Raw genomic sequence first — 26,280 nt, 5'->3', positions numbered from 1 at the left:
GAAAACCATACTCAAATCCAACACTCAGATGCTGGAACAGGAATAAAAAAGTGCTACATAGTTTTTAATTACTACTTCATAACAGACAAAAATGAACACAAATAAATGATGTTAATTAGGACATGAATTAAATACAATGTCCTGATTTGAAATTTAATTTAATTGTTTCGCTTCTCATGTGCCACTGGGAACAATCTTGGTCAAGTGTACTCCCTCAGGAATATTACATAGAAAATCAAAAAAAGAAACGCTACAGTTTTTTTTGGAGATTTCTATATAAAAGAATATGTGCTGGTTGTTGGTAAATGAATATGAAATTCCCACATGTAGGGCCAATGTATTACTTTATTGTTAACAACCAACATGAGACAGACTTGGAGAATAATGAGGAAGAGATTCAGTTAATAAACAATTGATTTTGGATTAAAAATTACTTAAATACACAGCAGCAGACATCATGTTATAATCACTTATCTGACTGACATATCGGTGGAAAACCCACATCAAACATTCTTGTCATAAATAAAGACGGAAACCAGCATTGTAGATGTCGTCACTCGAGCTCTTTTCAGCCAGACACACACCTAACCTGTGCATAAAACCTGAAATACAAAGCCACATTATTACATAAAATGCTAGGTACTCCACTCTGCTCAAAACATGACAATATTAACATTATTAAATATTAAGGTTTAATCACTTTGCATGCCAGCTAATGTAAGAGTTTAAGCGATACAATATTTCTATTCTGATTTTTGAAGATTTATGGAAAAGACAGATTTTTGTCTTTTTCAGTGAGAAAACAATAAACAATATTTTAAAACTGGCTAATGCACTTCCCCTATTGTCTTTCTAACAAATACATCACAACATGAAAATTGCTCAGTAACCTTTCCGAGAGACAAATCTTCCAGATGGATTGCTGTTGTGCGCAGGAGTCATTATCATATTTGAGGTCTTGACTATTTAGAGTGTAATGAGATATAGCGTTTGTAAAAGTCAATGCTATTTTTCATTGTACAGTGTGGGTACACTAGGATGTAATTTATAGCGCGCTCATCTCTCTCTGCTGCAGAGGGTTTATCCTGCGTGTTTGGTGCTAAGGCAGCTAATCTGTTCTTGTGGGTATGTAATGTCAATGAGGCATTATTTTTTACTTGTATCAGCTTCCGGGCGATGCTGTAATAAGCCCATATCAATCTTCTGGGTTCTTGTGGGTCTGAATCACCTTCACCACCGCCTTCAAACTGATAATTAGGAGAAACTACAAGGATTTTAATGCCTCTGTACTATATTGCCTTACAGGCCTAGTAAATCACCACACTCACATAACAAATTCAGGGGTTTACACAGAAACAGAGCTGTGGTGAAAGACAAGTGGGAGTGAGAAATGGTGTACGAGAGTCTGCAAGAATTATTTTTTACCATCCTGCTCTTTGTACAGCATCTGTATTAAAGGCTTATGTATTTATCTCCTGTTGTTTTGCAGTCAATGAGTGGACAAGAACATGTGGAGTCTTGGATTGTTTTTTGTGAATTTAAATCTCATCCCATTTGGTCCATCTTACCATTCAGTGTCTGCCACCTTTTCATTACTTTCCCTGCACTGAGGTCTACATTCAACACTCCTCTCCAATGCCTCTTTGCAAAACTTGGGCACCTTACACCCTCTAGTGGGAACCGAATGCAATTATGGATTATTTACTTCAATTGTTTTCAATTTGCATCGGCCTCACTGACACAGGGCTTATCTATTCTAATTGCAGTGACTAATGGCTTATAAATTAGCCTCTAGTTCTGGTTCTAAATAAATAAAACTCAAGGGTCATCCATTTCAAGCATAGCCATTTTTAATGCATTGTTATGAAGAACTTAAGTGTTGCATACAGCAGTATTATCAAGCCTCATCCATCTCCGAGTATAGCAAGGCAAGCAAAGCATTTGGTTTGATTAGCACGACAGCAGCGAGCAGATGCAGATACAGAAGCAGCAGCATTTAGCTGAATCACATTAATTTGACGGAGCAGTGCAGTAAGCTGAAGGTTGTGCAGAGTCTACAAGAAGTTACAATCAGGGCCCACGCGAGGTCAAAGGTCACACGTTTTCTATAGCAGAAGGTTTGGTCTTTGAGTCTGGGTATAGCAGGAAGCCAGAGAAAGTGCTGTCATCCTCACTGCTGGAGTAAACTCCGTTCCAGTCTCTCAGCGTCTCCAGCCACACCTGGTCGCCTTCATTCAGCTGCATCAGTGCGAGGTTGGACGCCTGATCGATGTCCTGGCCGTACAGGGAATCCCGAGTCCGCAGCTTCCGTAGCCCATTAACCACTAGGGCAGCACGCACGGGCCGGTTGCGCACGGTGATGTGGTAAGTGAACAAGTAGACTCCTGGGTAGGTGACGTTGAACTTGTTGAGCGTTGGGTCCCAGTGCCCCTCCCCGTTGTAAAACACCTTATCGAACTTCACAGGCAGGCCAGGCGGAGGGAAGGACCTGCTGGGGAACAAGCCCACACTGAAGGCAGAGCGAACCAGCTCCGCACTCTCACCTGGTGCGCCTTTAGGGCCCCGAGGCCCACGCCCACCTTTAACTCCCCTCTCCCCCCTCAGCCCTGCTAAGCCCCTCGCTCCTGGAGGTCCTGGGGGCCCTCTGGCACCAGTATCCCCCTTCCATCCCGGAGGCCCCGGCTCCCCTCTCTCTCCCTTTGCACCATCAGTTCCATTCACTCCTGGGGGGCCCATCTCACCTCTCGGACCAGGGGGCCCACGCTCACCGACATCACCTTTCTCACCTGTTAGACACTCGCCTGTAAGTCCCTGTTCACCTTTCTGACCCTTTGTCCCAGCTACCCCAGGGGGACCCATAGGCCCCTCTCGCCCGGTGTTGCCCTTAGTCCCATTCAGGCCAGGCTCTCCTCTTTCTCCCGGGTCCCCTTTCAGACCGCTGAAGCCACGTTCACCTTTCTCTCCTCTGGGGCCTGGATCACCTGTAGCAGGTAATAATGTTATATTCAAATATGACGACACATAATTAGAATGCTTTTATTAAAGGTCCAATGTGTGAGATTTAGGGCACTTTAGGGGCATCTATAGCAGTGAGAACTGCACACTGCAACCAGCTGAAACTTCTCCTGGTTAGATTTCTTTCAGTGTTTATTACTCAGGAGGTTTTTAGATGGAACCAAACTATCTGTAGAGGTCTCTTCCTCTCCAAAATAAATGGACCAGGTGATTTAAAACAGTAGATGAAGCAGTTTCATGTTACAAATAAGTGTTTCTGTGATGCTGTTTGGCACGTAGGAGATGGACCGTAGCCCAGCAACTACTAATGTGACCTCAACGTTCAGATCAAGAGTTTCAGGAGGTTTTTACTGGGAGACAAATTATCTGCAGAGGTCTCTTCCTCCAAAACAAATGGACCCGGTGATTTAAATCAGTAAAAATACTGAATACAGCAATTTCACGTCATAAAAAATTCTGTTTTGCCAATGCTTCCATCACTGAGGGGCTGCTAACTGCGGTGGCTGATGCGAAAACACTAATGGCACTATCTAGAGCCAGTGTTTAGGATCTGGACGTTCAGGAGGTTTTTACTGAGAGCCAAATTATCCTCTTCAAAACAAGCTGACCTGGTGATTTAAACCAGTATAAAAAAAATCCGAGATTTTCTGACTCTCTCGTAGCTTTTTAATTTTTTTTAATTTTACTTTATTAATCCCCCTGAGGGGAAATTCAATGTTTTCACTCTTGCTTGTCAATTACACAAAGGTCTGAAAGACACACACATGCACAAACAGGACCTATACATGCACAAAGTGGAGAGATCTCAGAGTGAGGGGGCTGCCCTTGGTGAGGCGCCCCGAGTGATTGGGGGGTTCAGTGCCTTGCTCAAGGGCACCTTGGCAGTGCCCAGGAGGTGAACTGGCACCTCTCCAGCTACCAGTCCACGCTCCATATTTTTGGTCCGGACGGGGACTCGAGCAGGCGACCCTCCGGTTCCCAACCCAAGTCCCTATGGACTGAGCTACTGCTGCCCTTCTTCTAACTACAGTGGCCAACATGAAAACGCGAACAGCTCTATCTAGATCCAGTGTTTGGTTTGTCCCCTCTGGGCTAAAGTAGAAACATGGTGGTGCAACTTGCCGATCTCTGCAGACAAGGACCAGCTCGCTATGCAGATACAAACAGCTCATTCTAAGGTAATGATTTTCAAGTGGTTATACATTAAAGAAAAATACTTATTTTATTCAATTTCTTATGATATATTCCCCCTAAATCCTACATACTAGACCTTTAAATTAATAATGTACATTTGGAAACATCTACAAGGTGTATTTACACTTATTTTAATCTCATTTAAGTCAGTAAAATTAAAAGTGATTCTCGAATATGAATGCAATTTCTTTCGACGTTCTCATAGAACATACACACCTCTCTCTCCTGGTTTTCCTGGGATTCCAGGGGCACCAGGAAGACCCATCGGTCCTTGATCACCTTTGTCACCTGTGGTTGTTTTGATAAATAAAGCGCAGAAAATGACATCCACAAAGAACTTACACAGGACAGCATTTTGCATAAAAGGAGAGAGGAATAAAGAGAGAGAAACGGAGGGGCAATCAAAGATTCTCCTGCTGATAAGACCCGTTGTACCTATGTCGCCATTGAGTCCGTTGGCTCCAGGTAGTCCTGCTGGTCCTGGAGGTCCTCTGGGCCCTATGTCTCCCTTCTCTCCTGGTAACCCTGGAAAACAGAGACAGGCGTGAATAAGGACAAGATTTTGAACTCCAAAAGGTAATTTATCTGAAAATAATCCATTTTACCTAGAGGGCCCCTCTCTCCCTGTGGTCCCGGTGGCCCTCTCTCTCCCATGGGTCCTACAGGGCCTCTCTCTGGCGGACAGCACTCACAGAAATTGAAGAAGCATTCATTGTAGTCGAGGGTATAGTTTCCAAGAGTGTTACCAGGGGGCACTATGGCGTCGGTGTGGAACTCAGTGGAGTAACTGTCACTGGGGTAGGTGGTGCTGTCTGTAGGGGACAGGGTGTAAGCGTCCATCATAACCTCAGTTGTCTCATCTGTGTGCATTGGGGACGGGGTTGTGGTGGTGGTCCGTCCGAATCCTCCACCCCCACCGCTGCCCCCTGCTCTGGGGGGCTTCTTGGTGGTTTGAGGTCTGGGCCAGCGTGTGGTTCTGGCGCTGGAGGTCAGCACGGCCATCAGCACCACGAGGAGAGTGGTGAGGAAGACGAGGCGAAGGGAAGGCATACTGAGGGCTTGACCCAATAAGCTGTAAGGTAGAAGAGCGGACGTTGAAAGAATACAGACGGAACAGGTGCAGCATTTTTTTGATGCATAATGACGCAACAAGTGCATCTTACCTGCTGATGTAAATGGTGCTGAGCCTTCACTCCATCCCCTCCAACTAGTGATTGATGTAGGCTGCTTCCTTCCTTCCTTATATTGCCCTGGTAGCCCAAAGAGAGAACAAGGGACAGAAACACGGGGGGTTATTAGGAGGTAGGTGGGCTGGCAAGAACAGATTACATGACTCCTGAGGGATATGAAATAAAGCAGGTTGTATACAAGGCAAGACTTTATTCTTTGTGATATGGGATATGATTCCAGGGCCCGAGAGTGTTCTTCACACACATGTTTGCTTTGTACACAAACAGCACAAATCTACGGTTACACACAACAGATTCACAAAACATGTGTATATAAGCATACACACACAAACTCACGCATTGTTGGTAATGAATAGCATATCATATTAAAGCAACCGGGTGCAACACTTTGCAGTGATCACACCGTTTGGCAGCACCTCAAAGCAGAAAATGGATCACCATACGCCCAGTGGGAGAGGGATCAATGTCCCAAAACAGGCGACGTGGCAACATTGATCCAACCGTTCACCTCCTTGATCAAACCAACCCAAAGAGCCCGGTAAACCTCATGGAAACCTGGCCCCGCTGAACTAAGCTTTACATGTCTCAGTGTGTGTGTTGGATGCTGTTTCAAAGCTCTGACACTGAATGATTCCTGGTTGGTTGTGAAGGTTCCACACAAAATCTGATGAGGAGCCATATGAGATGTACGTGACAAAATAAAAGTTGAACAAAGGCAGAGAAGGTCACTATGACAATCTACAACTGTCTAGCTGAGCATATATCCTGACAAGCAACCCAATCGCCAGAAAAATGTAAGCATTGTGTGCATTTCTGCAAATCACAGACACGTTAAAAAACAAATACCACTTGGTTATGGTTAGGATTAAAATACCCAGTTTTGGGGGCACAACCCCTGCTGGAAAAGCAGTGATGTCTCTGTAACAAGCAAACAGTGATGGGCTGCTACAAAACACCCACATTTGCTACGTTTAGTGGTCACTACGCCGAAAACACTACGTTTAGTGCCTAAAAATCCACTGGAAACACAGGAATGACTTGCTAAATCACCACTTGTTTTGTTGTTTGTCATTCTCTAACAGTGGACTGCAGCTTGGCCGACGTCTCGCTGAGGGGACCTACAGTACCATTCACCTCCCTCCCCCAGCTCCTGATGACAGAGTCATCTTATACATCACGTCAGAAACGTTAATTTGATTCGTACAAAACATGGAAATGTAACATATTCCTTGTTTGGAGAAACCAAAATTTTCTCCAGGTGACTGGGCTGCAAACTGAGTGCATACACTGCTTTATTGTAGAGGTGATTTTATGTAACAAGGAATGTTTGAAATACAAAAAACCTCCTCACAGCCACACTGATATTGAAATGATTTCCTGCAAATTTCAGCTGTTCAAATGAAAAAAAGAATTCAATGCACTGGTGTTCTCTGATCAATACCCTTCTCTGAACAGATATGTTTTTAGCTTTCTTTTAAAAAATATTTAGAGAGCTAGCTTGATATCTATAGGCAGTGTGCTCTATAGCTTTGTGGTGTAACTAACAAAGGCTGCATCCCTGATCTTCTTCCGGCTGTTGCTGGGAACCTCCAATAAACCAGCAGCAGGTGATCGCAGTGGTCTTGAACACAAATAGTTAACAAAGGAGTTAGCAAAGTAGCTCGGTCCCAGCCCATGTAGGGCTTTGTATACAAAGAGGAGGACTTTAACATCAATTCTAAATGTAACAGTAAGTCAGTGCAGAGCAGCTCACACTGGACTGATGTGCTGTGTCCTCTTGGATCTGGTTAATAGCCGAGCTGCAGAGTTTCAAATGAGCTGAAACCTCCTGAACAATGAACACTGAAGGAAAGTTTCAGCTTGTTGCAATCTGCAGTCCTCACCACTAGATGCCACTAAATCCCCCTAAATCTCACACACTGCTCCTTTAATTAATGCATGTGTGAAAACTGTGTGAATTGCCCCTTTGTGCAGCTGTGACGTGCTGTGATGATTGTGTGACTGTGATGTGACTGCCAGAGGTATATGAATCCAGAGAGCCACCAGAGGGCAGTGTTTGGTCAATGCAATGAGTGCTGTGGTAAAATCTGAACAAAGGCTCGGTCTCACATTAACAACACCATATATTATGATCTATAGTTTTGCCGCAGATGTATTGCAGCTGCTTTATAAGTGCGTGTGTCCACATCCATTCTATTCTATTCTATTCTGATGCCCAGCTGCTCATACAAAGTCAGCAGGGACATGAAATGTTCCGTGATGAATGGCAGATAATATGGCGTGAAACTGTATTTAGATTTGATATCACTCTGATATGTCATATCATACTGGATGACATCATTATATCATTCCGCAGCCACCGCCATTGGATCCAATGTTTTGCTTGTCCGTGGTATAAGGTTGCAGCTGCGCACTCTTGGCAGCACCGACCACATTTAAAGAATGAGCCAGTGTCAAGGTGGTCGCTGTCAAAACAACCCACATCCGCTACATGCTTTCAAAATAAATCCCTAATTGTAAAAACATGCAATGTGCACGTCAATACAGCTGATCGTGATGTCTATGCTTTTGACTTCCTGTCTTATTCTCACTGTGTTTGGGTGGTTTGACGCAGATCAAGAATGGAGGTGTGTGAAAAATGCAATGTTGATGCAGAGACTGAATAGACACAAATCCAGGAGAAGAAACGGGGTCATTGGCGGAAAAAGGAGGCCACTGTTAGTCACATCGTCGACTCTCGCCCCCCGGTGACTCCCATGTCTCTCGTCGGGGTGGGTGTAACCCAAAATATCCGTCATCCTACAATGGGCTGTGGGAGATCGGCTCGACTCGGAGAATCCTCTTGCAGCTGTTCAGGGAGCCGAAGATAGGACCAAGACATCGGACCGAGTCAATGACGGTGGCCTGCCCGCTTTTGTCCTGCGCTTCTCGGCCCCGGTGTCTGGCAGTCTGCCGCGCACAGTGCGTAAATGCGGTCGGAGTAGAGAAGACAAGCCCCGGAGGAGCACTTTAAATGTTGAAATTCAGTCTCATCGTGGCAGTGAATCGATTTCTTCATAGTTCCGCTGAGCGGATGGAGTGAATTGTGCAAAAGAGGGGAGAGACAGACCGCAGTTCGGTTGCGTGTGATGATAGGAGACACAATGACGCTCTTGTCTCTTCTGGGTCGGATCATGCGTTATTTTCTCCTCAGGCCGGAGACGTTGTTTCTGTTGTGCATCAGTCTGGCGCTGTGGAGTTATTTCTTCCACACCGACGAGGTGAAAACCATCGTCAAGTCCAGCCGGGACGCCGTGAAGATGGTGAAGGGGAAAGTAGCAGAGATGATGCAGAATGACCGGCTGGGAGGCCTCAGTGTCCTGGACGCAGAGTTCTCCAAAACCTGGGAGTTCAAGAACAACAATGTAGCCGTGTACTCCATACAGGGGAGGAGAGATCACATGGAGGACCGCTTTGAGGTGCTCACCGACCTCACCAACAAGAGCCACCCGTCCATATTCGGGATATTTGACGGTCACGGTGGAGAGGTAGGCTGGGAGGGAGAGTTTACACGCAGTGATATCTCTATGCATTTGTTCGGATTCATCCGGACGCAAAGACCCGCTGCACACGTGCCAGCATCATTTGGATTCAGAGCAGACAGAGAGGAAGCTCTCTGGAGCAAGCATAAGGTTAAAAATGCAGATTTTTTGGGCAATAAAATCTATAATAGGCAAAACTCACATGATATCATATAAAATATTAAGGGGAGGGACATTAGAGTAAAGACCAGGAAGACAACAAAGGTAGGTCCATGGGCTGATCTTAAGACAATGGGCCTATGGGCACAGATATGCAAAGGCCCCCACCACCTCTTCTACGTTAGCGCAAGAAACACAGACTTTGGTGGTTTTTAGTCTCTTTGTAGTTGTAATGCATCTTTTTTTGGTTTTGTATCTCTTTGTGGTCCTTTTGTGTCTCCTTTTGGTTATTTTGTGTCTTTTTTGTGGCTTTGTTTCTCTTAGTAGTCATTTTTTGTCTCCTTGTGGTCGTTATTGTCTCTGTAGTCACTATGTGTCTGCTTTTGGTAATTTTGTGTCTTTTTGTAGTTGTTTTGGTCTCCTTTGCGTAATTTTGTGTCTCTTTTTGTGTCCTTTTGGTCGTTTTGTGTCTCTTGGTAGTCATTTTTGGTCTCCTTGAGGTTGTTTTGTGTCTCTCTGTGGTCATATTGGTCTCCTTCGGGTACTTTTATGTCTCTTTGAGGTAATTCTGTGTCTTTTTTTGTTTCTTTGTTTCTCTTTTTAGTCATTTTGTGTATTTTTGTAGTTGTTCTGGTCTCCTTGGCGTAATTTTGTGTCTCTTTTTTGTGTCCTTTTGGTCATTAAGTGTCTCTTTGTTGTCATTATATGTCTCCTTTTGGTAATTTTGTGTCTTTCTGTTGTTGTTTTGGTCTCTTTGTGGTCATTTTGTGTCTTTTTTGTTGCATTGTGTCTCCTTGTGGTTGTTTTGTGTCTTTCTGTAGACATTTTGGTCTTCTTGGGGTAATTTTGTGTCTCTTTGAGGTAATTTTGTGTCCTGTTGGTCATTTTGTGTTTTTTTTTGGTTGTTTTGCCTGTTTCTGTAGTAGTTGGTCTCTTTGCAGTGCCTCTGCATCTTTTTTGTGTCCAGTTTGTTGTAATTTTGAAATTCATCTTGGTTGGTAATTTGAGCTACACTTTACAGATGAAGGCCGCCTGGGGGCCCTGACACTTGGGGCCCCTGTGCCTGTGCTTGGTAGGCCTGTTTAGTAATCCATCCATGATCACTATGCATTTATTTCGACTCATCCAGACCCAAAGACGCGCTGCACATTAGCAAGCATTGACTGAATTCAGTGCAGATAGAGGGGGAGTTCTTTGGAGAAAGCATACAGTTAGAATTGCTGCTTTTTGGGAGAACATAAAAAAATTGATTGTAGTAAAAATGATATTATATAAAATATTAAGCTAAAGAGATAAGAAATAAGAGGCAGGACAAGGCTGACTCTCTGTCCAGCACCACAGAGACAAAGACATACACCACTTGAGTTACACACTTCATACTCACCCCATTTTCAAACAGAATAATCCCCCCACCATTGTATTCTTTTGAGTGAACACCTCCTCCATCCCTCTGCCAATTAGGGAGTTGACTTTGTCACAAAGACCTTGTGTGTGTGTGTGTGTGTGTGTGTGTGTGTGTGTGTGTGTGTGCATGGGGTTAGTGATGTGTGTGAGGGTTTTGTCTATCTTTTCTCCACTCCCTGTTTTGTCAAGGGTCAGCCGTTTCTCATGGCTGACTTCAGACCACGTGTCCTGGACGCCATCTGTCACATCAGCACCACTGTCCCCAGGAGGTTTCAGCATATGAGATATTTCAGAGTGATGCTGGTTAAATTCCAGATTTAAAGCCAGTCTTTCTTTTTCTCATCGTATTTTTCCATTAATACAACAAGCAAATCTATGAGAGACATGAAGAGTGTAAATTGTTTATAGCAATATCTCAGAGCCAGGGGCAGAGCAGGGGGGTGTCCTCTGAGGCTCCAGCCCCAACTGTTTTCTCATAAGCTCTGAATTTATACTATTCCCTAAAGACATCTAATGTAAAGCCCCTTTCCCACTAGACAAAAGCCCCACAAATGCCCACTAACACTGGCTTTTGTATTAAATGTAAAAGGTTATAATTGGAATTTTTTTCAGAGACAAATGACTCTGCAGTAGTCGCAGGTCCAGCTGTAATTGGGTTCAACCAGAGGTAATAAAAATCCGACACCCAGGTGGATGTGCTGACTTTTGCCCATTTGCTGTCACAATGCATACTGTCCATCTCTATCCAAGCAGCACTCAAACATTGGTCAAAATTTAGTCGGCACCTAGTTAGAGACTTAATAAGTAAGAGATATAAAAAAGCAGTACCCACTATCACTTTTATTGGCCTGCACGCTGCTCTCTGCTGTTTCCCTGTTTTCTGGCCCATCCGTGATGTTCAACATGACACACCAGGAAAAAAGACAATACAAAAGAGAAATGTGTACTTGTCTGCTGCAGAGCTGTGAGAATGGATAGTATTGCCATTTTTAATGAATTTTCCTGAGGTTAAAAAACCTGCATACGCCCACAAATTGTAGTGGGAAAGTATATCATTTAGTAAATGTTCTTCTGATGGCCTAACATTCCTTTCACAGTATTAAAGACGACATTTACTTGGCATTGTTGGGGATTCTTGATTTGCACTTAAAGCAGCTCAGACTATGATGACATGGATTAAAATGTAGCAGATTTGCCAACTAAACATTAATTCTGTGAACTCCAGCACAGCATTTAAAAAAGTAGGTTTCAAGATTAGTAATGCTGTTTACGCCAGACTCCTATCCAATCTCAGCCCGTTCTCACTCCCGACTCATCAGATACTTTGTTGGTGGACCTCGGCAGCAGACACCCCCGCAGAGAGGCCCTCTAAGAGGTGGTATCATACACACCGGGCGGCGGCAGTTTCTGTTTCAGGCAACTACAGCAGTAGAACAAGCGAGAAAGTCTGCATAAGCTGGGTGGGTCAAACAAACTCTGGACTTTCACCCAGGAGCCTGCTGTTCATTCCCCATCTGAAACTAAAAGTCAATTGAGATATTTCAACATCAAGGTAGTTAGCTAGTATGTGTAGCATGCTATGTTGCTACATGACGCAACATGTCAATAGTAACAACTGTACTTATTTAAAGCCAAATCCCAGAAACAAAGATGTCCAGTTTATTATTATTAACTGCCAAGGAACAAAACAAAGAAGCAAAACACATTGAGAGGCTGGAAGCAGTGAAGTTTTGCATTTTTGCCTAAGAATTTACTTCAGTTGTTGTAGGTTTATTAGGTTTTCATTAACTATTGGAGATTTATTAGTCTTACATAAAGGAAGTCCCAGTTGTACGAGGCTAAGGTGTTTGAATCATTATTTTAACACACATTTGATAATGTACATTAATCCTATAATTTGACTTGTGCCCACTTTTTAAGTCTCATATATTTTTGATAAAGCACCTTTCAGACTCTTTGTACAAAGATTAATGGTTACACATACTTGACCTATTCAAAAATAAACTAGTTATGAAGAAGTACTTCTGTCTTATCTCTGCAAATTTAGGTAACCATCCAGGAATGAAAATTAAAGCTCTGTTTCTTAACACAAATGTTGTCATTCATGCTCAACATTCATCCCTGTGTCTGACATGCTGCACATTCACAGAGCTCCTCGTTCTCTTTTCTTAGAGATTGGGAGTATTGTTGGGTTGTTTTCAATCGTAAAGAGGGAGACAACAAACAGAGAGCAGAGGGTGTTTACCCATCTGGATCGCTCTGTTTATTCCTGTCCCAAAAACAAATATTTGTCTTTACTCTATGTCCTGACATGTTTTACTCTTTCTCCACTTTTTCTCTGCTGCAAGTTTTTCTCCCTTTCTTTAGTCACATCTTTGTAAATAAGTGTGTTCATATGTGTCTGCTTGTTTGTCCCCTGCTTTTATATCTTTATTTTATCTTTCAGTCGTCAGATAGGGTTTGGCCTCAAAACGATTGGGTCACTCTCACCTCAGCTATTATAGGGTCATTAGCATCAATACACAGACCTCATCCTGAGATATGGAAACACACACACACAGTTTCCAGTCTAAAAACTAAGCACTCAGAGTAAATGCTGATATTAAATCAATGGGAGATGAGTCTAATGTTAAGGGTAAATTGGGAAAGTTGTGCTACCTTCTGGGACTCGCAATGCTAATGATGTTGTCGGGAAATATTCGGCATGTGCGGATATCCCAGGATGTTTATTTGCCGTGCATTTTAATGCAGGTTAGCACAACTGTAAACACACACAGACGCACACACAAGTACACAAACATCACCAATATTAAATGAAGCGATGCCGCCAAACCAAATACGGGCCGATAGAACTGGCCGTGTCTGGCAGTGCAGCGTGTTTTGGCTCTGAAAACACGCAGGAAATTTCTCAAACACGTCTCTGTTTTTCCCTCCCTGTGTTTTTATCGAGGCAGTGAGTTATTGCCCCAGAATTATAAAAGTCAGCACAAGCTGCTGCTCCCCTTTGAAAATGATTTACTGAGACTATTTGCTGTTGAAGCAAAAACTTTGAGTCGTTAACAACTTGAACAGGCTTTCAAACTACGACTGCATAAAACTGAATTTATAGTTGACACGAGAGGCAAATAGGATTAAATAAATAAGCAATGTCAATAACGGATCCACAATACAAATTAATCAACCTTTAATAAAGTTGGCCCAGTATTTACATTCACTCGTTAAATCCTCAGACAGTGAAATATTTGAGTCGTATATGAAGTCTAACTGGCTCAGCTGTTTGCGTCAAATGGAAATTTACACTTGCAGCTCTTTTCCTGATAGAGGCTCTCTGAGTGCCTCGCTCTCCAATTAAATAAATGAATGAGTACACTTGTCCAGCAAAAGGGGAAGAGAGAGGTGGGCAGCAGGAGGAGGTGGTTACATTCTAGTGATTATTAGGAATATTATAATTATATGCAGGTCTCATTCCCTTGTTGTATTTTACTCCCAATTCCATTAAAGGTGTTTCTACAGTAGCCCAGAACCAGTGGCGTAAGGTAGTTACCATGGGCCCCAGTGCATGATAGTTACTAGTAAAACTGTCAACTGTTTATAAAAAAGTCAATGTAATCTAATTTAGGGAGCTTTTCTAGTTTTTCCCTCCTGTTCGTTTGTCTCTTGTCCTTTCTTACGACCACTTCTCTGTTTAAAAGGCACGACTGCTCACTGGACTTGCAGATGTGCTCAGCTTGTCATTCTTGACAGATACTGCGCCTAAAATAGCTACTGTATCGTATCGTCTTGTCACATGATCAAATTGAGACTTGATATCAGACACCAACAACTGTCATTGCATACCTGTATATGAAAAAAATATCAAAGAAAATAAGAAATTGATCAGGGTTTTGATTCCCAGTCAGGGAGGGGTAACACATATCCAGCACATATCTGGACCCTTAGGCAAGGTCCTTAATGCTGCTAGCCTACCTCAGGATGAGTGAAACCACAAACATGAGAGTCATACGTGCTCAGAAGTCGACCTGGTCAACAAGGTCAGCGTCAGGTGTTGGAGAACCCGGGCAACCTGGAACTAGAGCAGTGGGGGATATATGAATATGTAGTTTATTTATGGTTTTTCAAGTTCATGTAGAATAAGTGTTGAATTCTTTATAGATTGCTACTGACTGTTTTACCAAAAAAAGACAACAAAAGATAAGAAAAAATTATGACAGAGATGGGTTTGCATATAGCCTATAGTAAATGGCACCATTTTTAATGTAATGGGAGTTCTTCTTTGACACAGGTGTAGCTCTGAGGTGGCAATCTGAATCATTGGCAAGGGCCCCCACCTCACAGGCCTCAGTGCAACCACACTGCCTGCACTGTCTGTATTTACACCCCTGCCCAGAACAGACAAACACTGGCTCTCAATAGGGCCATTTTTTGCAGATGCCACCGCAGTTGGCATCCCCTCCGTGACAAGAGCATAGGAAAAACACTATTTTTGTTATGTAAAACTGCTTTTTTCAGTGTGTTTACCTGTTTAATTCACGGTGTCCATTCGTTTTGGAGAGGAGGAGACCTCTGCGAATAATTCAGCTCCTGGTAAAAACCTCTTCAAGGTCTGGATCTGAAGTTATCAGAGAAAAAAATGTGCGCACAGGTGCCGAACATGGTAGGAGCAACACTGATTTGTAACATGAAACTGCTTTATTCAGTGTTTTTACCAGGTTTTAATCACCTGATCTGTTTGTGTTGTAGAGAAAGAGACCTCTGTGGATAATTCGGCTCCTGGTATAAACCTCCTAAGCAGTGAACGTTGAAAGAATTCTAATGGAGTGAAGTTTCAGCTGGTTCTTACACGCTGTTTCTTTAAAGACAAACTCTTGCACCAGCTCAGCTTTTTAGTTGTATTGTGGTAGTGGTCGATAAGACCTACAAAATGCATCATCACATTCATAAATTTTTGGTACTGAAGGGTCAAAATTCAATGAAACTGAATTCACACATGGTCTCATACTTGTGCTGCAGAGCTGCTCCAGCAAATTGTCAGAACATCAGAAAGTGAAGCATGTAGATTGAATGGCCCCAAAGTGCCTTAAATTTTCATCAGAACTGCGAATATGAAATATGTACTCTATCAATCGGGACATTAAGATGGTATGAAATTTTCCCATTTCAGATTTGATTCGACAGCATTAGCATAATGGGAATCTTGGCAGAGAAAATGAGGGTAGAAGCAGATAAGTAAGGGCAGGAGCAGGAGGAGGGCAAGTGGGCTGGAGGATGTGGAGGCTGTTCAATAATTCAGCACAGAGCACCTGCTGTATGAAACGGAAAAAAAGCACTCATCTAAATTAGGGTTGCAATGGAGCATATTACCAACTGAAAATGTGATGATATGTATATTTATAATACAGTGCAGTCAGTTATATGAAGACATTTCTCAGCTTGTTTAGCAGGAAAAAGCACCAAAAGTATTTATGGAGTTTTTTGGGCTGTTGGGTGCAAACCATAAACACCACATTTTAACATAGACATATATGCACATACATAAATACACCTCATAAAAATGTTATGAGGAACACGTCCGAAATACAGCTGTGTATTTACACATGACTGAGCTATATAAGTATTCATTTGAAGTCTGTTTTTGGCCACCTGACAACATTAAGTCTACTTTTAGCTGTGTTTCAGTCTCCACTAACCCCGAAGGGAAATGGCTCTTTACGGTGTGATGCTGGGCAGGCAGTGTACAGTGGGTTTATCAGGGCTTTTTTTAGGGATAGAGTCTTTGAAGTGGGCTTGTATGAGGTACTTTAGTCAGTGTTTTACATACAGTAGCTGTCAGTCAGCACGCACCCAGTTTGGGGAAGCCGGCATTTCGACAAGGAAGCTAAGCAATGTCCTGCTGTGGAGGGGTCCGCACAAATCAACAACAGTTTAAGTGTGTGCTACATTTACATTTCTTTCACTGCTTTACTTTGCTGTCAGACAGCCCTTTCAAACTAGGAAGCTGTTAACAGCTTCAGTTCCCCATCTATGCTCTCGTCAGAACCGCCAGACTCCTTTGACAGAAACAGTAATTTAAGCTCACTGAACACGGGAGCTGCTGTTCTACAGCTGCCTGGATCAGTTTGTTTGTGAGTCTTATTGTGTGAGTTTGGTGAGTCTGAAGTAACTGTTTTAAAGGCCAGAGTCACAAAAGAACTCAAACAAACTATCTGATCAAGGCAGCAGTAGATCAGGAACTTCTGTGTTCAGTAATGTTAAATTAATGTTTTTCTCAATGGAGGCTGGCTTTGAAGAGAGCGATGTAACAGCTTCAGTTCCCCCTCAGAAATTGATGTCTGACAGCAACGTAAAGCGGGGAAAATATTCTAAATATAGTGTACACTTAAAGTGATGTTCATTTTTTTGGGTGGGACCTTTTTTCAGGTCTCAAAAATACATTTTGCTGCAGCAGAACATCGCTTTGATGCTGCTTCTCCAAGCTGGGGGCATGCCAACCACAATGTATGTAACACACTGACTCTGGATGCATACCTCATACAACCCCCCCCATGAAAGATCTGAACTATTCTGCTGTGGCTGAAAAAATGCTGAAGAGAGTGGGCAGTACACAATACACAGTAAAGTCATGGGCTGAAAAATCCGTCCGCAGAGCCAAGGGTAACTGCTCAGTGGAAATCTCTGAACTTCTAAACTGACTTGACGCCAAAACAGCTCTGTGCTTTGCCTTTACTTATCCACCTTCAGCAGTCTAACCCTCTGTGTCTTCCCTCCCCTCCCCTCGTCTCTCCCAGGCTGCAGCTGACTATGTGAAGGCCCACCTGCCAGACTCCCTGAAGCAGCAGCTGCAGGCCTTTGAGAGAGAGAAGAGAGAGAGCGCTCTCTCTTACAGCAGCATTCTCGAGCAGCGCATCCTGACCGTGGATCGTGAGATGCTGGATAAGTTGTCTGCCAACCACGATGAAGCAGGTCAGAAAGGGGGGAGGAGAGTGGTGGGAAGTGTAAATATATATGTACAGTATATGTGTGTGTGCTGGGGACAGTTTATGAGCCAACAGAGAGAAGATAGGAAGGAAAATAAGACTTTAAATATTCGTGGGAAAGCTGGATGAGTGTTTCGGGAAGTGAAAATAAGCAGCTGAGATGTATAGTGAAAACACACCCTAAAATCCCACCCACACAAATCGTTAGCAGACATGTGTCCCTTTTGTGTCATTAATTTTGATTAGAAACCAAACATTTTGCATGAGTTGCTTTGCACCCTGGTCAAAGAATAGATTTTAAAATGTCGTCAAACACTGCTTATCTACCTCTCACAGGACACGGTGTGTGACAGCATCATGGCTAACAAATAAAATCTTATAATTCCCTGTATAATATCCTCTCAGCACAATGACATTTACGTCTTTGACAGGTTCCCTTCACTTGTAATACTGACTGAGAAAAGTGAGACTGCTGTGTTGTAACATTATGCTGCTGCACATTGACACTAGCGTGGTTGATATTCTGTGCTCTGATGTAAAATTCAGAGCTGCAGTCCAGATCGATCAGTTGGTGGCATTTGATACACATAGCTTGAGAAAGTGTTGTTTTTGGCCTATTGTTTTTCATTGTTGTTTGGTGACCGTACGGCGTAGTGTCAATTCAGCATATTAAAGACACAATGAAATGCTAGCCATGTTGTCAGTGAGTATTTTCTGATGTACACTATGGCTACGGCTTTGATGACGGTGATTAAAAACACACAAGGCTGCACTTTTTTTGTATGGCATGTATCATTTTCACACATTCATTTATGCCTTTACTGTTTGTTCTGTAATTTGTAGACAGATGATGTCATTGTAATATAGCACTGCATAGCACAAAAGACAAAGTACAAAGTTAGAAATGTAAACACAGGAAACACCCCTCAGGCAGAACTGTACATGCAGCGCTGAACTTATGAGCTATTTTAGAGAACTGGTTGATGTAGAGAGCGTCACACATCCCCTTTCATTCGTGAAAGTCAAGATTCACCTGATAGCGAGTCATCACTGTAGGACACATTTACAAACTAATATGTACAGAAAATATGCATGACAAATTATGACAACTAGTTCAACCATTTTTACATGTAATGACTTATGCAGTGGACTAATGCCTAAATGTACACTCTGTTCAAATGCACCGAAGTGACTGTGAAAAACTGTAATACCGTTTCACATATCTGTAGATCACAAATTAAAGGTCAAACATTCCTATATGTCATTATAGCTTACTGTACACGTACTCTCAGGCCCGGGGATTAGGTGCGGCCTAATCTTACAAATCACTGCATTTATTAATGCTGTGGAACGTCAACGAAAATATAAAAGTGGCAGATATTATCATACCAGAGCTCACTTGACATTTTCATTGCTGGAGATATATTTCCTGACATTTTGGACTCAGTCCAAGAATGCTGTAAGATTTATTTTTAGCCTAGCCTTCTTTTGCCCTGGTTAAATACCACATTAACCAAACATTAACTTCCTCTTTCTTATATGCTCTATAAGCAGTGCTTGTTTTGTTTGTGTGATACAATAAATCTGGCACAAACAGTAATAACTTGTATGGATTATTTTCACTTGCAATGTAGGACAGTGTGATAGCAAATATTTAAAGGGTAGCTTTGATATTTTTCAACCTGGAACCTTTTTTCCTGTGATTTATTTTTTTGTTTAAGTGACTAATGGAAACAAATTTTTTTTTTTTGTCTATTGAGAAAACCACTGCAGACAACCAGGCTGCAATGCAACCATTTGGGGCATTTGTGCCCTGTCAGTTTATGTCCACTTGCTTGTTTTTGTCCACTGACAGGCTCAGACTGTTATTATAAGTGTCTGACAACATTAAGGAAAGGATCACTACAGAGATAGACTTTTTTGTTAAAGAGTAGAATCTGTTTTGTTTAACCAGAAACAGCCCTGAAATCGTGATTGCCAAACTTACCAGACTCCATTTAAAAAACCCAGTAATTTTAGCATATATAGAGCCAGCATGTTTTCACGTCTAACTGGGGGAATTAAGAGTTTATTTCAACAAAACCACAGTTGGGGATTGTTGGAACAGTGAGTAAGAGTAAGAAACCTTTTTGATTAATCACAAACAGCCCCAAACTCGCCATCACCAGACCCACAAGACTCCATTAAAAAAAACTAGTAATTTTATCATTGTAAATCACACTTCATTCAAAGTCGACAGAAACGAAATAAAACTCACAAAAGCCATCTTGGATCATTTTAACACTGTTCCAACCATTACCAACTGTGGTTTTGTTGAAATAAACCCTTAGCTCACCGGGTTACACGTGAAAACATGCTGGCTCTATATATGCTAAAATTACTGTTTTTTAAATGGAGTCTGGTAAGTTTAGCAATTTTGATTTTGGGGCTGTTTCTGGTTAATCAAAAAGGATCCTACTCTTTGACGAAAAGGTCCATCTTTGTAGTGATCCTTTCTATAACATTGCCAGACACATAGGATAACAGTCTGAGCCTGCCAGTGGCAAAAACAGGCACTTTTAGTGGATGTAAAGTGACAGAGCGAACCTGCCCTGAGTCATTACATTGCAGCCTTTTTCACTGTTGTTGGCCGCCGCTTAATACTGGACCAATTTCAGTGTTGTTCCTGTAAATCATTTAGACAAAAAAACATGGCAAAATAGAGTCAAGGTTAAAAAATACAGGAGAACCATCACAGGCACCAACAAATGTTATGATGTGGTAAACCCCAGGCGTCTGTCACCCCCAGACAAACATGTGACTGTATCAGATTCAGAGTTGTTGGAACATTTCCTAAAAACAGCTTTCTAATTTCCTCCTTTTGCTCTTTCCTCTTTTCTTCGCAGGAACGACATGTTTAATAGCGCTGCTGTCAGACAGAGAACTCACAGTGGCGAACGTCGGAGACTCTCGTGGCGTGCTGTGTGACAAAGATGGGAATGCTGTTGCACTATCACATGACCACAAGCCGTATCAGCTCAAAGAGCGCAAGAGGATCAAGAGGGCAGGTACATGATGAGAGAAACAACCCTGTACCTGCACTGCACTCTCATGCGGATGAATTTAGGGTCCTCTGTTGCCATCTGTTGGTGTATGTAGGAACAGCATTGTGTTAATAAACAGCACGGGGTCAGATTCAGATTAAATAGATACCTGTAAGTCCCAGGATCCTGTAAGCCGTTATCATGAGAAGCTGTCTTAAAATAAAGACGAAGGATCTCAAGCTCATTTAGATTCCCTGTCACACTAACTCATGAAGTGGGTGGATATACAGTATGTCTATATAACCAGATCATCAGACTGTGCTTAAACCTTCTTATATCTTCACTTCCAGGTGGTTTCATCAGTTTTAATGGATCCTGGAGAGTCCAGGGAATCCTGGCAATGTCCCGCTCTCTGGGGGACTACCCGCTGAAAAACCTCAACGTAGTCATCCCCGACCCCGACATCATGACGTTTGACATGGACAAGCTGCAGCCAGAGTTCATGATCCTGGCATCAGATGGCCTGTGGGACGCTTTCAGCAACGAGGAGGCCGTTCGGTTCGTCCGCGAGCGTCTGGACGAGCCTCACTTTGGCGCCAAGAGCATCGTCCTCCAGTCTTTCTATCGCGGCTGTCCCGACAACATCACCGTCATGGTGGTGAAGTTCAAAAGTGGAGCCGGGGGGAGCAGCAAGGCGGGGGAGTAGGTCAGGGTAAAGTTTAGAGCTGAACTGTGATCAATGTTGAAATGATTTTCCACATCTTGTGGACGGAGCAGGGAGTGTGATCACAGTGTAGGAAGTTTAAGTTTGGACACTGAGAACTGTACAAGTACACACACACACACACACACACACACACAAACAAGTTTTGTTTGTAGGTTTCTGATTGAGATAAGGGCATTTAAACACAACACAGATTTCATAACCATCAGCCAACTTCATGATGAACACATAAAACTACTAAACACACACAGACACCAGACAGGGGATTTTTTTCTTAACCAGCACACATCAGACTGTGATTGATTTAACTACTGTTTACTGTACACGCACACGAATGGTACAGCTCCACTGGAGGCTTCTTCAGAGGAGGCTTCAACTAGTGCCTATCCAAGATTAACTGTGCAAACACAGGAAGCTACTGAAAATGGATGTGCAAAAACAAAAACACCACCCTGCTTGCTGCATTTTGATGATGCTCTCCAGTAATGTTCTCGTCTGTTAAATGTTTGACCCGGAAAATGTCGTCAAATATAAAAAGACTCCAGTGGATCCATACCTTGAACTGATGCCGCACCCAAAATCTACCCTTTGAGTATCAAACACTCACCACCTGTAGAGTTGAGAGGTAGATGTTCATCATTTGTAGTTTGTCACAGTAGAAAAAAGTAGCATAAATATTGTTGAACAGCAGGAGCTCTGATTGGCAGGTTGCAGTGTGTTGGCAGGACTCTGACCAATCACAGCTCTTACTACTGTTGTGTGGGTTTAGTTTCATATCATTTTTAAATAAAAGAGAGCTGTCTTTAAAGGAATACTTCACCCCTAAATGATCACTTTAATCAGGAGAGACAGAAGGTCTTTGGCGCTTAGACACCAGAGGGAGATTATTTGTGATCGTGGGACATCTGAGCAGCAGCAAGATGAATCCACCCCTAGAGTCTAGACACTGGTGGAGGTGGTGGTGGCTGATGACTTTGGTTGATGACTGCTGAGGCGAATAGAGGCTGCATCCGAGAAGACTAGGCGGTGATGGGGAGGTGGAGGGTATGCACAGCAGCAGCATTAAAGGACTGCGAGCAGAAAAAGAACCATATATAAAATGAGGAGCAGTGAAATGATAGGCTGATGGAGAAGGTGTGTAGAACAGCTGATGATTCGATTGACAGCCCTGAACACTGACAGCCAGAGATAGAGCGTGAGCATGCATGCAAGGAGTGAGTAGCAGGGAGAGTTACAGCCTAAGCACGAAGAAGTATCGTCTTCCTGACTGAACTTTCACTAGAGCTTCATTTGTATATCAGTTACACACCCTGTGTTACCTTGAATTCATAAAGCAAACTTTGTCTTCCTTGCATGTCTGCATGATAGGCGAAGAATCCAAAAACGGAGAAAATTCTTGATTGCTTGGAGTAAAAAGGGGGCTGCATTTAACAACAGCAAAACTATATCAAAACATCAGTTTACAAACTCTGACAAAACTCCAGTCTTATGCTCAGCACTTCCTAAACACATGAATTCTCATTAAAACCTTATGATTTAAAATGCTTTGGCGTAAACAGTCTTCTGCCCGGATTATTAATGCACTTGGGTATTTGAAATCCTGTCCCACAGTTCATTCACTGACCAGGAGTTCTGCCTTCACTCACCTGTGCCCGGTGCTTTACAGCCAGTGGACTAGCTGGGAGGCCGTATTTCAAGCAGAGTTTAAACACAGACAGTTGCCCAGGTGCACTATTCATACATACATGAGACTGTTTACGCAGAGGTGTTTTAAATCGTAAGGTTTTAGCAAAAATGCATGTGTTCAGGAAGTACTAAGAATACGACTGGACAGATAAAACTTGGATTATACGGCACAAATTGTGTGAAAGTTTGCAAACAGATATTTGGATTCAGTTTTGCTGTAATTAAATGCGGCCCGCTTTAACTTGAATTGATCAAGGATTTTCTCCTTTTTTGGATTCCTCGTTCATTGTGGAGGCATGCCAGAAAGCAAAGTTTGCTTCATGAATTCAAGTTGCACATTAATTAATATACAAATGATCATTTTGGGGGTGAAGTATTCCATTAAATTAAAGAGACCGCAAAATGTAAACTAAATACTGTGGGATGGAATATGAAAGGTAGACACATAAGTAATTGGATTGGATTTTTTTGAAAGTAATGTGATTCCATTTTAAAATGTATGTACTGATCATGTAAAGATTACATTAGGAAAAAGAATTAGTAATGTAGATATTAATGTAGATTTAACTAAACGACTTATAATAACATTTTAAGGTTAGTGATACTCAGACGATAGGTTTTGGGTGCAGCATTACATTAACATACAACATACACACATGTACACACATACACACAAACAGTTATGTAAAAAAAAAAAATGCACTTTGAGATGTTTATTTTTTGGAATGGTAAATTCTGAAATATCAGCCAATGTAAACACTGTATATCCACAGTAGTACAAGAGGGGTCAATATACAGTATGTAGAGCCTGATTTAGTTCCTGACCTTCACCTCTTGGTACTGCAATTTCGTGGAGCTAATGTAAACTGTTATGTCAAAGTTGTTTTACACCATCTGTATTGGGGCATGTGCTTTGTCTTACCCATGCTCGTGAACAAAGTACATACAGTATGTATCCATGGACGCTGGTGGCTGCCTTCGACCTGGGAAGCGCACGAAACAAGAGGTGCAACAGACTCTGCTGCCGTGAGAACCCGGCTAAAAGATGACACATGGTGAACTGTACAGAAGGAATGCTAGTAGCTAGTAATATGATATGCTCCTGAAGCAATACAACCGATGACTTCAACAGCAGCAACCTGTCAAGGAAGGTTACAGTAAACCATACTTGATTTACGACTGTGTTATGTTGAACTACTTTTTACCACTGTGTCACAACCTAATTTAACAGTTTACCTAATGCCTTATTTTGGTGTTAAATGTTCATCACAGTGACGGCCTTTGGAAAGAAACTTCTCATGTCTGGTTAAGCAGCGTCATGCCTGAGCTCATCAGAGGCAGGTTAGAGTCATGCTGTCATGACATGAGGGAAGAAGAATATCGCAACCAGGATAAAGCGTATACATGCAACAGTATCCTGGTATACAGGTGTCTCATTAGGAGAAACAGGGTATGGTGTTTACATGCTCAAACACATGAACAGGATACTTCAAAAACCCAATCATAAACGGGTTACTCACGTCCATGTAAAGGCACGCTTAAAGAAATGTGGCCCAGCCGACCCTTTTACATGAGTTGCAACGCAAAAAACCTAGGCCAAAAAAGTAGTTTACATTAGTGTATTTGAAATTAAGGGCGAATGAATCAAAGCTTCGTTGAGAAATATTCACCATTAATCAAAGCCTCAAGGAGAGAATGAGAAGAAACATCAGTTTTCAGTCGTTGCACCTAAAATAACGTGACAATTAGCCACTTTGTTAGCATGCAGAGAAAAGAATATTTATTCACATGCGCACATAGGTATGAGAAATATGAAAAGTCTTTGTTGATTAGACCCCATCGTGATGTCATCTATTCAAGGAGGGTGGTAAAGACGTAGTAGATTAGGGAACCCCCCCCCCTGGATTCTAGCCGTTGGTGGTGGTAATGGTGGTGATGAGATGAGATGAGATGAAGAGCTGAGGATCTGGATGTGAAGAGGAATGGGCTTTTGATGAGCTCGTCTCGGGCTCTGGAAGAGGTGACGACGTGAATCGGGTGGAGGAGGGCATGTCGAGTCCACCTAAAACGACAGCTGACAGGAGCAGAGAGGAGATGAGATTTAAAGTTTGGCAGCAGCAACATAAATGGCTGAAGGAGATCATGTCAAAGTCTGACTGGGAGAGGGAACACCTGCAGTCAGCTGATTGGTGGAAGTGGTGGGAGTGGGATAGAAAGAGAATTCAGGCTTCCTGACTGAACTTGGGCTGAGCTTCATCAGTTTGAAAAAAAGAATACTTGGTAGGACTGCAAATATGTTACATACAGTTTTCAGGTGATTTACCAAACTGGTTGTAGACTTGTGTATGCAAGTTTCCTTTGGCATATCATGCTCTCAACTTTTTGGGGGTCATCTTTGTAGATTCTGAAACTACTCCAGACGCTTTATTGACATCTTGCTAGCATATCTGTGGGCCTGTCACAGGTGTTTGAAATGTCGGAGTCACAAAACTAGGCCTCTCAAGTTTAAATTTTCTTTCTCTGAGAATTACTAGTAGCATAATGAAATATGTTGGATTACTGTCTCTTAATTTATGGGCTATTTGGGCTATTTGAGGTAATGCTGTAGAGAAACGGAGCATTCGAATGCTAATTTGGACATCAGTTACCATGGCAACAATCAGAGCTTTGAAGCAATCAAATCAGCCACATTAGAAATATAATTTAAGCATCCTAAAGTTATTACAAGTATACTTGTACTTTCTGTGCTGAATTTAAAATATACGTTTAAAAGGTGCACTTCAAAATCACCTGAAGTGGTATTTCAGTGTACTTTACTGTAAATGTATTGTAAATTGTATGTCAGTGCGCTCTTAAAAGGTATACCAAACTGCAAATAGTGTCAGTGGTAATTTAGTGTACTTTTGGAAAGTGCACTTATTTTTCCTTTGTGATACACTATTAGTGTACTTTATTAAAGTGTACTTTAATTTCACCTTATAAGGAGTACATTTAAATATACTTACAAACAGTTCACGTTAAAGTTAATTTTAAAGTGTATTTCAGTGTTCTTTGAAAAAGTATATTAAATTGCAGATACTTACAGTGGTAATTTAGTTTACTTTTGAAATTAATTTTGCTAATAGTGTATTGTATATACATACATGAAAAGTACTTTATTCTAAGTTTTAAGTTGTAGTTTACTTCACTTCAAATATGTACACAGTAAATCTCAAACACACAGCAGTGTTTTAGTATGTATAAGTGCACTTTAGTTACATGCTAGGATATCATGTTAGTACACCAATAGAATCAGCGTTTCAGTCCTTTGAAACCTGAGCAAATTGGCTTGATTGCTTTTAAAAACATGGAAAGAAGGCAATGAGCAATGAAAGAAGAAATGATCCAAAA

General features: G+C 42.1%; 2 protein-coding genes across 2 annotated transcripts; one reads left to right on the top strand and one right to left on the bottom strand.

The window, feature by feature from the left end:
• Positions 1-1,911: 1,911 nt before the first annotated feature.
• Positions 1,912-8,053, bottom strand: otol1a (otolin 1a). Its single transcript, XM_050033247.1, has 6 exons — positions 7,991-8,053; positions 5,373-5,459; positions 4,815-5,281; positions 4,645-4,734; positions 4,426-4,497; positions 1,912-2,981 (listed from the first exon to the last, which is right to left on the bottom strand). The coding sequence occupies exons 3-6, from the start codon at positions 5,257-5,259 to the stop codon at positions 2,095-2,097; spliced, it is 1,494 nt and encodes a 497-aa protein (XP_049889204.1). The 5' UTR covers positions 5,260-5,281; positions 5,373-5,459; positions 7,991-8,053; the 3' UTR covers positions 1,912-2,094.
• ppm1la (protein phosphatase, Mg2+/Mn2+ dependent, 1La) lies at positions 8,037-26,280 on the top strand. Its single transcript, XM_050033250.1, has 4 exons — positions 8,037-8,926; positions 17,269-17,443; positions 20,343-20,504; positions 20,831-26,280. The coding sequence occupies exons 1-4, from the start codon at positions 8,528-8,530 to the stop codon at positions 21,184-21,186; spliced, it is 1,092 nt and encodes a 363-aa protein (XP_049889207.1). The 5' UTR covers positions 8,037-8,527; the 3' UTR covers positions 21,187-26,280.

This window comes from Epinephelus moara, chromosome 21 (genome assembly GCF_006386435.1).
Source record: "Epinephelus moara isolate mb chromosome 21, YSFRI_EMoa_1.0, whole genome shotgun sequence".
In the NCBI taxonomy this organism is placed as follows: Eukaryota; Metazoa; Chordata; class Actinopteri; order Perciformes; family Serranidae; genus Epinephelus; species Epinephelus moara.
Note: the sequence above shows the minus strand (reverse complement) of the source record. Positions and strands in the feature narration are given on the sequence as shown.